Genomic DNA, 14,744 nt, shown 5'->3' with positions numbered 1-14,744 from the left:
GGCACAATCCATACACAAGGCAGAGGGGTCAACAGGTTTGGGAGAATCAAAGGTTTGCAGAATTTAATTTATTTGGGGTTTTTTTAATAGAAAACATATCCTAAGGGGGAACTCCCCACAACTGTAGAACCTCTATACCTTAAATCCCCTATACCTTAAATCTCACAAGCACCTGTTGCCTTTGCCATGAATCCATGGTGGAGAACATTCCCTCTTGAAACCTTGCATAATCAGTTAATTTTCACATTCTTGCTGTTTTCCAGTTAACAGAAAGCATATGTGCTCTCTTCAAATATCATGGTACCAATATTTTTGCTGCTGAGAGACAATTCAAGATAACATCCACTTGTATATTGGTTATGTTTCCAACTACCTTCAGATAATAATACAGAGATTTAATGATATAACACCTTGTTGATTCTGGATCTTAACTAGTTTGCTGCTTTGTCTGTTGAACTTTGACTACTAAATTTAGGCTATATACAGATGTTGGTGACTTTATTTATTTACTTACTTACTTACTTACTTACTTACTTACTTACTTACTAGGTTATATACCTATGTCTGTCTCTGACAGACCTCCCAACACAAGCCTGCAGCAGGGTTTATCCTGGTCTAAGTGGGTATCTGAAAGCTGGGCTGTAGTTAAGGAGACTGCCCACTGTTCTTTTCCTGTGCCTGAATGCAACACATTTGCCTCCACATTTACACACTTACCTCTGTGGGAAACTCTCAGAGCTCTAATAGCAGCCTGCAGGATATACAAGTCTCTTGTGGAGAGCTTACAGGATGTATGCAGCAGTGGTCCACAAGGTGGCTTAGCTTACTTCCTGTTATCCAAGTCCTTGCAGTGTACTGGTAGGGAGAGGAGGAGGGAAGAGGTGGTGGCAAGGTCAGCATGGTGCAAACAGGCTGGTGAGGCCAATCTGGCACTCCAACAGACGCATTTGCACCTCACCAATCTCTCCACCGCTTCATCCCTCCCAGGGCGACACAGTGAAGCAGGAAACAGGAGGTCAGGTAAGCACCGTTGCCCTGCCTTGGTGAGCATTGCTGGTTGTATGTTGCTCTAGTTTCTTCTATTTAAGGCTGGCTGAACATGCTCAGACAAAACGGCTTCATGTGTTTTGTGTTCCAGTCTAAATACAGTGGTGCCTCGCAAGACGAAAAGAATCCGTTCTGTGATTCCCTTCATCTAGCGGTTTTTTCGTCTTGCGAAGCAAGCCCATTGACAGATTAGCGGATTAGCACTATTAGCACTATTAGCGGCTTTTAGCGGCTTTTAGCGGCTTTTAGCGGCTTATCTACTGATCGGATCAGCTGATAAGAGGCTTAGCGGCTTAGAAAGGGGGGGGGGAGGAAAAAAACCAGCAGGAACTCGCAAGACATTGTCGTCTTGCGAAGCAAGCCCATAGGAAATTCGTTTTGCGAAGCACCTCCAAAACGGAAAACTCTTTCATCTAGCGTGTTTTCCGTCTTGCGAGGCATTCGTCTTGCGGGGCACCACTGTAGTGCAAAGCTATTGTCTCCCAAGGAGCCAGAGCTCACCGTGCCCTCAGCCAGAGCAGAGATGACATTGCCAAGCGCTGACAGGGACTTGTTGATATTCTTGGCCTCATCCAAGACAGCTCCCTCAGCTCCAGTCTTGCTGACCTGCCAGGAAAAAAGAGAAGCTTGATTACTGTGTTGAATAATTGTTGATAAGTATAATTATTTCAGGCATTGCTGGGATCTGTATAGATTTCCAACATGGGGCAGCTACATCTTTTGTTTATGGGAGAAATTAGACCTCGCCTGACTCTACAACTGGGCCAGGGATACCTGGCACCTACACCCCCTTGAAAAAACCCCAGCACCTTCTCACTGCCAGCCAGATCCACCAGGTAAAGCTTCCCACTCAGTTTCTGTTCAGTCTCCATGTTCTCCTGCTTGATGTTGATGAGGAAGATGCTGTGGCTGCGGGAACTGTGTTCATTCATGTCTGCAGGGGCAAAACAGTGAGAACATGGGAGCGCTAGAACCAAGCCGGTTCCCTATAGGGAAATTCTGAGCAGGGATTTCCTGCACTGGAAAAAAAAATACCCCAACTCGATGCCTATCTAGGCCTAGGGTGGTATTCAATTATGTAAATAGTTTCACAGGCAGAATAGAGGTGTTGTTACCCAATTGTCTGTACACACACTTGTGTCTTTTTCACTGTGGTCTCTGGACAAAACAGATGTCAATGCATTAGGAAAAAAACACTCACAGAGCCATTTGACCAGAGAGAAGAATGAAATGAACGTGAGGGAGCCCTGGTGAATCAAACCAAAGGCTCACCATAGTCCAGCACACTGTTCTGACAACAGACAACCAGATGCCTGTGGGAAGCCCACAGCAAGGCCTGAGCGCATCAGCCACTCTCCTCACTGCAGTTCTCAGCAACTGGTATTAAGAGGCACTTTGCCTCCAACTGTGAACCACTGCAGGCACAGTATGAGCAACAATGGCCTTATCATGTCTTGTCCAACTCTCTGGATAAAGGGGGTGTTGTGTGTGGCCTGGAATCCACACATACAAATGCATAAACATTTTTCTCAAATATTTCTTACTTCCCAAAGGCTGGGGCGAGGATGGAATTACTGTGCTCAGAAAACACAAAATGTGAGGCTGTATTAGAATGCTTATCTTATTTTTCTAAGAAAAATAAAGGGTTTATTTGATAAACGAGGGAATATTCAGTCATGCAGACTCACAGCTGAAATTGTAAGCCCAGGAAGAATGTTATCACACTCTGTGCTGTTTGTGTAATAGCAGGTCCATGTTTTGTGACTTAGGCATGATTGGGAGCAACACCACACACTGCCTCTAGGGTGCAACAAGATTGTTGTTTATGACTTCACAGTTGGATTAGAGCAGTGTTTCCCAACCACTGTTCCGCGGCACACTAGTGTGCCGCGAGATGTTGCCTGGTGTGCCGCGGGAAAAATTAAAAAATTCGAAAGATTTTTTTTTAAAAAAGTCAAATTTTCGATTGGGGCGCCGTCACTAGATGACCCCTGGGGTTCCCTCCCTCCCTCCCGCTCTGCGCCTCCCTCCTCCTCCTCCTCCTCCGGGGAGGCCCTTCCTGGCTCTCGGCCAAGGCTTGGCAGCTGCCACTCACTCACTCGCTCGCCCACCCGTCCCTCCATCCCTGCACCCGGCCTCTCCCCCTCCGTCCCCGGCGTGGGGGCTGCCGGGATCCGTAGTCCCCTCGCCCTTGGGCTCCGCGCCCGCACGGGGTGCGCGAACTACGTTTCCCAGCGTGGCCTGGCGGGCCGGGCGTTTTGTTTGAAGCGCTCTTCTCCCGGCCATGGAATGAGTGCAGCGGCGGCGGCCGGGCGGGCAGGGGCTCTTCCGCGCAGACCCCGCACAGCCTGCCTGCGCCCCCGCGGAGATCGGGCGGCAGGATGGAGCCCGGGGATCCCCGCGGAGGCGGCGGAGGCTGCCCCCCAGGTAGGGCTGCGTCGGGGTTTTTTAATTTTTGCAATGCTGCATCCGCGCCGGAGGGGACGCATCGGACCGCGGAGAGACCCCTTGGCGGGCGTGCAAGGCAATGCATGCGTGCATGCGTTGCATGGAGTGCAGTGCAATGCAATGGCAACGCGGCGCCTTGCATGCATGCATGCAACTTCCACCGGCGCTCCGGACTTGGCAGGTGAGGGAGGTCCCCAGTGGGCGGCAGAGAGAGCCGGGAGGGCGAAGGGGAGCCGGGGGGGAGCAGCGCTGCTCCCCGAGCCGAGCCCGGGGGGAAACTTCGGCATCGTTGCGCCGGGTGTTGGAAGCGGAGCCTGGCGGGGGCCCCTCACCTGCAAAACTTGGTCGCCTCTCATATATTTCATGCATTGCATTCATCGCCCGCTTTCTCCTCCAAGGAGCTCCCGGGGGCACGCGTGGTTCTCCCCGTGTTATCCTTGCAACAACAGCCCTGCGAGGTGGGTCAGGCGAGTGGCCCAAGGGAGCACCCAGGGATTGTCCTGGCCAGGGGGGGTGATTTGAACCCTGCTCTCTGCCCGGTCTTCGTCCTCATTTAGCCCCCACATGTGCATGACTGTGCATGACTGAGGTTTCCCCCCCTCGTCTTGGCTATGGTGTGAGTCTGTGCTGTTAATTAATGGGGTTCTGCCTTCGGAGAAGATGAGCCAGCCCTCAAGGAGGTGATTATGTAATTTGCTAGCAATTCATGTCCCTCCCGGCGTGACGCTGCGCGCTGACGTCACGGGGCTGTAATGTGGTGTGCCTCGAGATTTTTTTCATGAAACAAGTGTGCCTTTGCCCAAAAAAGGTTGGGAAACACTGGATTAGAGACTCTGTTAAGACTTGGCTGAGATTCACAGAAGCCAGAACACACCTTCCCAAAGCACTGATGCTACACAGAAGCCCCATTGCCACCACAGCTCCCTGGTATGTTACTTACCAATCACAGTCTAGCTCACTGGCCCTCTTTAACCCAAAGTCCATGATGGGAACCTCCATCCTTTCCATATAGAATCATAGAATTGTAGAGTTGGAAGGGACCACGAGGGTCAAGAAGTCCAACCCCCTGAAATGCAGGAATCTTTTGCCCAATTTGGGGCTCAGACCCACAATCCTTAGATTAAGAGTCTCATGCACCACTGACTGAGCTATCATCCATCACTTCTGACTGAGAGCCAATGTGGTCCAGAGGTTAGGGTGTCAGGCTAGCACTGCGAAGACCCAGCTTCACATCAGCACTCTGTCATAAAGCTTGCTGGGTGACCTCAGACTAATCCGTTTCTCGCAGCCTAAACTACATCACAGGATTGTTGTGAGGAAAAAATTGTGGAGAGAGACGTGTTCACTCCTTTGAGGAAAGGCAAGATATATATGTCATAAGTGAATGAATAAACAATACTGTCTATATCTCAGGCTCCACATCTCAGACATTTCAAATTTGACACCTTTCATTTCTATGACCAGGCTCAATTTTTAAAAAAGTAAATAAGTAAATAGAGAAGTCATATTTAATTCCTGGTAATTTTTATTTTCCTGTGTTTGAGACACACTGGAGCAGAAAGGGTATTTCCACGTCACAGATTTAAAAGGGTTCAATAGCCATTCCTGCACCAACAGTATTGAAAAAGGGATCACATTTGACCACCCCAATAGCATTCTGAGGAAAAATAATCATGAACTCACAATAAAAAGGATGTCTGGAAGGGCTCACAACTTTTCAGTGTAGATGCTATAAAGGTTTAACAAGGCTCAAGCACGTGTTGCTTGTCAACCCCTAGGCTGTGTTCACACCTGATATTTAAAGCATCGTGATCCCTCTTTAAACCTTCATGGCTTACTCCAAAGAATTCTGGTTGCTGCAGTCTGCTGTGTGGAGGTTTGTTAGGAGACCTCTGTTCCCCTCCCAGAACTACATTTTTCAGTTCCTCTTCGCAGATAATTCCCCTTTTGTGAGGGGAATATAGGGATCTCCTAAGAACACGAAGCAGCCTTAATAAACTCCAGCCCCCAGGATTCTTTGGGGGAAGCCATGGCTGTTTAAAGTGGCATCATGGTGTCTTAAATGTGGCTTTTGTTTATTAAAGTGTGAGAATCTATTAGGAGTAGCTCTCTCTGCTTGAAACCTGAGCCCACCTCACTCAGGCCTTCCCTTAGCATGAGCATAGTACTATCCCAGTGTTTCCTGGGATACAGACCACGCCTGTAACGACTTGCAACCCACCAAACCGCATGCAGCCAGCCTGCCATGGCAGACACCACTGAGGGGATTGATTAAAACAAACAAGCTGTACTGAACTAGTTCAGAGCTCCCCATTCACCCAGCCACACCATCATAATCCCTCCGGCCCGTTTTTATTTCTCAGAACTCACTGGTAACAGCCACATGACGGTTAGATTTCCCCTCGTCAATGACATCCAGGATTTCTTCAGGGCTCGAGACAAAGCGCTCAGTGCAGCCCTGAGGGGGGGAGAAGAAAAGGGCATTTGTCATGGTATATATGGTGATGTTGACCTCATCTCTCTCTTTTTTAATCCAGGCTGCCACCACCACGCCTCATGAAGCTCAACCTGGGCAGCTTCCCCTGTCTTCTGGCCGTAGACAGATGCCCTAGGGTAGGTTTCCCTAAACTAGTGCCCTTCTGCATTTTTTAGGATAATAATGTCCATCAGACCCAGCCAGCGTGGCCAATGGCAAGGGATGATGGGAGCTGGAGTTCATCACTACCCGTAAGGCACAAGTTGGGGCAGGAGGCCTTAGGATATACACAAAGGTTCGACTGAGGAAGGGAGAAAATTGTGGGGACTGTTTTTCTACCCCACAAAATGGTTAGACCATGGTAATTATACAAAAGTATCTACACCTCTAGTTATTATGAGATTTAATGACCAGCACAGTAACTGCTCTCAAAACTGCCTTTTTGTTAACTTAAACATGGATGTATCCAAGCACAAGCCTTGGAATCTTACTGAAAATCCTGCCTTCCCATCCAAAGCTTGAAAATGCACCCCTGGGGTAACCACTGGCTAGACCCAACACTCAGGCCACTAGTGCTCTCTCTCTCCTATTCTGGCCAGGAGTGTGACACTTTCCCAGGAATCTCACCTTCACAAATGGTACCCGGTTCTTGTCCTCGTGAACGGAGAGATTGGTCTTGGTAACTATGGGCAAGGAGAGGAGATCATTCAAAGAGGGCACAGTTGATCCAGGAGCATACATTTCACTTCAGTCCTTCACCAGGGCCAGCGCCCCTGACAAAATCTCCCCCCCCATGTCACTATTTCCTATCAAGCCCTTCTCCTTTACTCTTTCAATGCCCTGTTCGTACCATTTCCCCTCAACATCCCTGATGATAACTCACCATCTAACAGATCACGGATTTTGTCCAAGTAGATTTCAAAGTAGGAAACCTGGGATGGGGAGAGAGAGTAATTAAATAGAACAGACATAAAGATGTGGGGGCCCTCAATTTTCCCTCAGTTATCATCCTTGTGACCACATACCTTTCTAAGAACCACAGTGCTCAAAGTGAGAATAAGTAATACACTCTTGTCACACATCTACACCATACATCTAATCTAAAGCATATTTATGCCGCTTCTGAGCAGTCATGACTTCCCCCAAAGGATCCAGGGAGTTGTAGTTTACCCCTCACAGAACTGCAATTCCCAGCATCCTTAACCAATTACAGTTCCCATGATTCTTTGGGGGATGCCATATGCGTTACATGGAGGGTGTGGATGAAACTGCCAACAATTCCTTGAGAAAACAGAGGGGGAGCCTGAGCCCTGCGGTTGAGCACTGGCCCCTTTGTTCAGTCCTGACCTTTATAGCCTCTTTAAATAAAAACAGTGGACCTGAGGGCTTATCCACACTTCCCTTTTGCCCCACTCTCTCCAGACAAAGGTCCATGCTTTAAAGCTCCATGTCCAAGCATCCCTGCTTTTGTGGTTGTTGTTGTTACAGAGATTTCCCCATGAAAACCTGTTCTTTAAAGCTGATTCAGAACAAACAGTCACCCATGGAAAACCCAAATTGGTATTTACTCCAACTGAGCACTACAAAGTAGTTTTTCAAGGGGAAGGCTGAAAAAATAAATCACGCACATGGACACATAGCTTTTAAGCACAGAGCAGTGTCTGAAAAGTGGGGGTGGGGTGGTAAGTGTGAATAAGCCCTTCTTCCCTGGACTGCTTTGTGTCAGGCCTTGGCTCCCTGCTCCATAGGGTGAAAGGAGTGGAGACTAACCTTTCGCTAGCTGATTTGCAGGACCCTTTAAGACCCAAATCCTTCTGGTCCTAGGACCCCAAAGGACCTGTCCCATGTCACTGCTGCCTATGGGAACATGGGAAGTTGCCTTATACCAGGCCGGAGTATTTTCCTGTCTAGCCCAGCTTTGTCTGCTCTGACTGGAAGTGGCTCCTTCCATCATCTCAGGCAGAGAATATTTCCCATTACCTGATTTTTATTTTTTAGTTTTTTCTACTGAAAATGCCAGGGATCAGACTTGGGACTTTCTTCATGGAAACCATGTGCTCTTCCATTGAGCTATGGTTCCTGTAAAGCTTCTCGATTCTCTGCACTAGTTTTGTCTGGGTAGCTCATGCCCAAGAAATATTATTGAACTTTCCCTCCACGTTCACCAGCTGAGTTCACCTACCTGAGGTCCTTGGCCAGCCCTGGAACCAGAGGACCTGACTTCCTGACCAAGATGTGCCTTTCCAACCATCTCATGTGAGCATCCCACCCATTGCAAATACAGATCCTTTGTTCCCAGTACCCACCACTGTTGCCCATACCCCTGGCCCCACCGCTATTCCGTATGCCTCTGACCTTAATGTGGAATTCCAGGTTCTCATCCATGGAGTAGATGTGGTTGAAGATGTCCTGGGCAATGCGAGGGATGATTCCCATGAGCTGGGGGTCATGCAGCTTACCCTGGAGGAACAGAAACATCAGGAATGAGCCAAACGGATCTCCTCAAATGTTTTAGAGCTAAGCTTTTAGGGGATAAATAGTCCCATCTCCAGGTGGTAAGGTGGCAAGGATCCCCTACCACTGGGGTAGGGAACCTGTGCCTCTCGAGATGTGGTTGATGTACTGCAACCCCAGGACTACAATGCCAGCTGAGACTGATGAGGGTTGAAGTCCAACACCATTTTGAGGGCCACAGGATCCACTTTAGCTTCTTGAACTTATGACACGGCCTTCTTGTCAGTGGCTTCCTAGCTATGACCTAGTTTTTTCCATGCCTTATATTATATTATATGCCTTCTCACCTCCATGGTGTGAGTCTTTCCCGAGGATGTCTGCCCATAAGCAAAGATTGTGCCATTGTACCCAGCCAGCACATCTGCAAGAGAAAGAAAGAAAGAAAGAGGACTCATTTATTTCCCCAGTTGGCTTTCTGCCTCGCCCTTCCTGCCCCTTTATACAACTCCTGCTAAATGCCCACCATTTTACCAATACCCAGACCAACCTTTGACAATCTGCATGGCACAGGCATGGTACACCTGATCCTGGGTAGTGTTGGGTGGGAAGACACGATCAAAGACATAAGGCTTGCCCTAGAAGGGGAGAGAAAAGAGAGGTCAGGGGCTACCTAGGAACACCAGAGGCTTATAGGAAATGCCCATTCCATCTAACTCACGCAGCACACACCTCACTGTCCACCTATTCTGTTTCCATACTCAACCAGCTCAACAGCAACCAAATCCTATGCATTCTTACTTGCAAACCCAACTCCAGTGTGCCTTAAAGGTACCCCTGCCCGTATGGGCCAGTCGTGTCCGACTCTAGGGTTGTGCGCTCATCTCACTTAAGAGGCTGGGAGCCAGCACTGTCCGCAGACACTTCCGGGTCACGTGGCCAGCGTGACGAAGCTGCTCTGGTGAGCCGGCACCAGCGCAGCACATGGAAACGCCGTTTACCTTCCCGCTATAAAGCGGTACCTATTTATCTACTTGCACTTAGGGGTGCTTTCGAACTGCTAGGTGAGCAGGAGCTGGGACCGAAAGACGGGAGCTCACCCCGCCGCGGGGATTCGAACTGCCGACCATACGATCGGCAAGTCCTAGGCACTGAGGTTTTACCCACAGCGCCACCTGCGTCCCGTCCAGTGTGCCTTAATCCCAAGTAAATCCGCACAGACCTGGATATGGAAGGGTCCCTTCCTATAATCGCCCTCCCAACCCTATTTTTGTTTTCCAAATGTCATGACAAGGCCTTATCATCAGGGGCACCTAGGCTATGGAACTCTCTACCCCATGAAAGCTGGCAGGTTACATCTTTAAGCACCTTACTATGAACCTGTTTAGATGCAGGAGGGCTTTATGAAAATTTAAATTGTGATTGATTTTGGTTCTTGCTTATTATTATGCTGTTCAGATGCTTTATGTCCCCCCCCACTTACTGTTTATGATTACATTGTTTATTTAGACACCCATATGCAATAGAAGGTCTAGGGGATCTATAATTACACACATACATACATACATATTATATACATATTTCTTCCACTCCTCCTAGATAGTCTTACACTGGAATTTCCAAAGTATTACACCACAGCTTGCCTCTGGGAGATCTAATTATTTACAGAGCTTGGATAAGAAAAGTGGATTTAAAAAGCCCCCGTTCCCTCAGTACTGCCTTTTTGTCCTGCTTCTATCCCTGGTGCTATGCTACTCTGCTAGGTCTTGCCACAAAACAAACAGCATTACATGCTTTGTGGAGATGCTTCATTTTTTATATACTGTCCACACACTCTTTTTTGTGCAAGCAAGTCCCACCCCCGTCCCACCCCCAGCCAGAAGGAGGTGGAAATCCAGTGAAATCATACAAAGGCACCAGAGGGTTACTTTACCAAAGGGTATGTGTTATTCAGTCTAGACCAGCCTTTCTCAACCTTGGCCCCCCCCATATGCTGCTGGATGACAACTCCCAACATCCCTGACCACTGGTCCTGCTAGCTAGGGATGATGGGATTCGTAGTCCAACAACATATGTCTGGAATCCAACGTTGAGAAAGGCTGGTCTAGACACTATGGTTCTGACAATTGGCAGGTTTTTTGTGTAAAATGATCCTCTGGGTCTGCAGCTCTTCCCTGAAGCATCAGAAAGGGTCCAGCAGAGTCAGGCCAGGCCACAAGACGTGTGTCAAGGAGCCCACATGGGAAGGACTGGCTGAGTTTCTGCCCTTGCGCACAGACTGCTCTGAGAACAGGGAGCTGTCCAACTGCTGGATGCTTTTAAACATAGATTTGGTGGCTGTTCTTAACGCCAAGCCTCTTTGTAGTGGCCTCTGTCCCTCCATTTGCTGTAGCTCTGATATGGTTCTCCCAAGAACTGTCAAAAGATGACTCTTAAAATCAGGCACATGCGATGTAATACTTCCCAGTACCAATGTGGCTCCTCCACCCTGTGTAGATTACAGCACAGCCATAGCTCAAGCATCTCGCTAGCTCTTTGGGGCACTCAGTCCACTTCAACCTGCTGTTGCACCCATGCTCACTTTGCAAGCTTCCCTACAGGCAACTGGTTCACCACTGTGAGCACAACATGCTGGACCAGATGGGCCACTGGCCTCATCCAGCAAGACTCTCCTTCTGTTCTTATGACTTGTGGCAGGATAACATGTACCTGAAGTGCTTCTGTGCAGTAATTGCTTAACAATCTGGTGCATTCCGTTTTGACTATACACGATTTTGTCTTTTGGCATGATCCCTGGAACGTAACCCTGTGTAAGCTGAGAAATGCTTGTATATAGATATCTTCAACTCGGAACACCATGCATTTGAAAAAGTGGACTTTGGTCCACGAAAGCTTATGATATAATAAATTTGTTAGCCTTTAAGGTGTCACAATTGTTATTAAAATTCTGAGTGCCTGAACTGAAACTGAGCTAGAATAATGAAGAAGCTTAACAGCAGTGGGCCCTTTAAAAAGTTTGGTTTCTCTGTTTTGAGTTGTTTCACAAGACAGCTGGACACAGTCAGATGTTTTCCCATCGGCACAGATGCACTCATGGGCAAGTTATTTGTCTGACTTTCCCTTTAAGGTGCCACCAATCTGCCTCTCCAGGAGCCAAGCCTGCTGCTACTCAGTCAGTAAAGGCAGAAGCAAGGTGGGGATGGGAGCAGCTGCCATCACTAGGGCCTACTGAAGGGCTATGGAGGCTCAGGAATTTAAATAGCCTAGAGGGAAGGTGGTATAGAATAGAATAGAATAGAATAGAATAGAATAGAATAGAATAGAATAGAATAGAATAGAATAGAATCATAGAGTTGGAAGAGACCACAAGGGCCATCGAGTCCAACCCCCTGCCAAGCAGGAAACACCATCAGAGCACTCCTGACATATGGTTGTCAAGCCTCTGCTTAAAGACCTCCAAAGAAGGAGAGTCCACCACACTCCTTGGCAGCAAATTCCACTGTCGAACAGCTCTTACTGTCAGGAAGTTCTTCCTAATGTTTAGGTGGAATCTTCTTTCTTGTAGTTTGGATCCATTGCTCCGTGTCCGCTTCTCTGGAGCAGCAGAAAACAACCTTTCTCCCTCCACTATGTGACATCCTTTTATATATTTGAACATGGCTATCATGGTAAGTGGCCTCCTGGAGAAGGAGAGACCCAGACTGAGACCACCACTACAGTCCCTTCTGCCATTTGCAGAGAGAGCCCTGAGAAAGAACCTCCCCAGTTTTCCCCAACTATATTGCACTAGGATTTGGGATGACCTGGCCTTTGAGGGTGGCCTTGGGCTATGTTAAAAAGGGTCCAGCAGCAGACTCCCAGAACTTTCATTCTACAAACACTGGAGCCTTGGGAAAGGCGCCATCAAGGATGGTTTGGGATGCATGAGCTGGGAAGAGGTGATTGTTCTACCTAGGAAAGGCAGGTGAGAGTTGGGAGCCTGATCCTGTATGCAATGAGAAACCTCATAAGTAGCTGCACTTGGCTTGTCTGGCCTCCATTGGGGGCTTAGTTTTTGAACTTATTTATCCTTGGAGACCATGGACTCTGAAGCATTTAACATCACACAGTCCATCTGAGCACAAACCATGAAAACACTTCATTCTCTGCAAATTTAGTAGACTATTTTCTATCATTCTTCTGCACCTGCTTCCTTTCCTTATCACATTTTGTGGACACAGAAGTCCATAGCTGTCAACTTTTCCCTTTTCTTGTGAGGAATCCTATTCGGATTAAGGGGATTTCCCTTAAAAAAAGGAAAACATTGACAGCTATGCAGAAGTCTTCTGTTCTATTTTTAGGAGAAATATTATTTAAATAAACCTGGGAAAGAAGGGGGTTTTTTTGCAAGGGGGTAAAAGAATAGGAAGTGATGCTCTTGTGATTTTCCTTTGATGTACCATACCATTTTCTTGAGACAGCTACACTGCAGCTTGAGACAAGCTGAGATAACAGCCCCCTTCCAACTAACTAGCCTGGGAAAAGCTCTTCATTATTTACAGCCTGATGAGTGAATCACTGATTTCATTTCAACTTCCTTGTCAAAGCAATGAAGGCAGGGCAGGCAGGGAGAGAAAATGGATTCTCTGACATGCATGCAGTGCTAGTGATGTATGGAAGTGAGAGCTGGACCATAAAGAAGGCTGATCACCGAAGAATTGATGCTTTTGAATTATGGTGCTGGAGGAGACTCTTGAGAGTCCCATGGACTGCAAGAAGATCAAACCTCTCCATTCTGAAGGAAATCAGCCCTGAGTGCTCACTGGAAGGACAGATCCTGAAGCTGAGGCTCCAATACTTTGGCCACCTCATGAGAAGAGAAGACTCCCTGGAAAAGACCCTGACGTTGGGAAAGATGGAGGGCACAAGGAGAAGGGGACGACAGAGGACGAGATGGTTGGACAGTGTTCTCGAAGCTACCAGCATGAATTTGACCAAACTGCGGGAGGCAGTGGAAGACAAGAGTGCCTGGCGTTCTCTGGTCCAGGGGGTCATGAAGAGTCGGACACGACTAAATGACTCAACAACAACAACAACAACAACAAACATGCCGTGCTTGGATACTCTCACCCATTGTAGCTTCTTGCAGGCTCTCCACTGCTTTTCAAATCTGCTTATATTCCTACTCCCTCAATCAGAAAGGTTGATGTTTTTTTCTTCGTTAGGCAATATCACAAGCAGACTTACTTGAAAGTAAGCTTGCTTGAAGCCAACAAGCCTAGACAACAATAAGCCCAACCTAATATTTGGCACTGATGAAACTATCCTCCAACCTTCTGTAAGTCCTTATCCTGGAATCCTTGTTATCCTCTAGGAATCCTTTGCAGCTGGAATGGGAAATAATGAGAACAGCTCAATCGTCCTACTCTAATTGAAGTTTGAGTCTGTGAAATTATTTCCCCAACTAATCCCTTAATCAGAGATTGATTGATCAGTTAACAATAATTTTTAAAGAGGCACAACGTGCAAACCAACTGCTGTACTGCTTCATGCAGGAAAAAAACTATAATTTCTACTGAAATATCAGTACCAAACAAAGATAGTTTAGAGTAGACCAAATAAAGAATAAAATCCTTCTGAATAGGCTGTAAAAATTACAGCTAGCAAGAGAGCCAGAGAAATAATTAAATTTAGATTAGGAGAATAATTGAGATCTTTAAATGTAGATGCACTGAGGACTGCACTCACAATGAATTCTGTACCAAAACATGCTAAAGTTTTGTGAGTGAAAATGGAGCAAGTTTGCATAATTTATTTCTGCATCAACTAGCAATGTAACACATAGAGCAATGAGAAGGTGTCTAGAGACACTAGTCCCTGCTCTGGCTTCTAAGATTTCACAAGTCATCGCCCACACATTTTCAGATCTATCTATCCTCACAGTCGTAAGAGCTTGACTAGAATATGCTTGAGGGAGGGCTTATGCAGCAATTATCAGGATATTGCATTGTGCCCAATGCTGAATTCTGCAATAGTGTGGTGTGATCCTGAAGTATGGAATACACACAACCTTGACACAAGCCCTGACTTTTTCTTCTTTCATTTCCTGGATTAATACACCAACCTGTATTATTAGATATGATCAAATGATTAAAGTTTATTTTGCTTTTTAGAAATATGCTCCCATGCTACGCTCTTATTGAGAGCAAGACAACTCCCACCATCATCAGAGCAGAGCTCAGGTGCTTAGTTTTTGTAGGGTGCTAAAACTAGCATCTGACAACCAGCAATGCAGATAGCTGAGACAACGCTGATTCACAAGAACAGAGGGGAAATGTCCTCT

General features: G+C 47.1%; 1 protein-coding gene across 3 annotated transcripts in view; it reads right to left on the bottom strand.

Annotated features, from left to right (window-relative positions):
• Positions 1-14,744, bottom strand: part of KIF5A (kinesin family member 5A) — a 63,168-nt gene that overhangs the window by 27,457 nt on the left and 20,967 nt on the right. For all 3 annotated transcript variants that reach the window (XM_083486849.1, XM_083486850.1, XM_083486851.1), the window contains exons 2-9: positions 8,973-9,060; positions 8,773-8,846; positions 8,327-8,431; positions 6,855-6,903; positions 6,599-6,654; positions 5,866-5,953; positions 1,857-1,981; positions 1,549-1,653 (exon numbers count right to left, since the gene is read on the bottom strand). In XM_083486849.1, the coding sequence (XP_083342975.1) occupies positions 1,549-1,653; positions 1,857-1,981; positions 5,866-5,953; positions 6,599-6,654; positions 6,855-6,903; positions 8,327-8,431; positions 8,773-8,846; positions 8,973-9,060 (690 nt within the window). The remainder of the gene's footprint in view (positions 1-1,548; positions 1,654-1,856; positions 1,982-5,865; positions 5,954-6,598; positions 6,655-6,854; positions 6,904-8,326; positions 8,432-8,772; positions 8,847-8,972; positions 9,061-14,744) is intronic.

Source organism: Podarcis liolepis, assembly GCF_965112155.1.
Source record: "Podarcis liolepis genome assembly, chromosome: 2".
Lineage (NCBI taxonomy): Eukaryota > Metazoa > Chordata > Lepidosauria > Squamata > Lacertidae > Podarcis > Podarcis liolepis.
The sequence above is the reverse complement of the archived record's forward strand: the minus strand, read 5'-3'. Positions and strand labels throughout refer to the sequence as shown.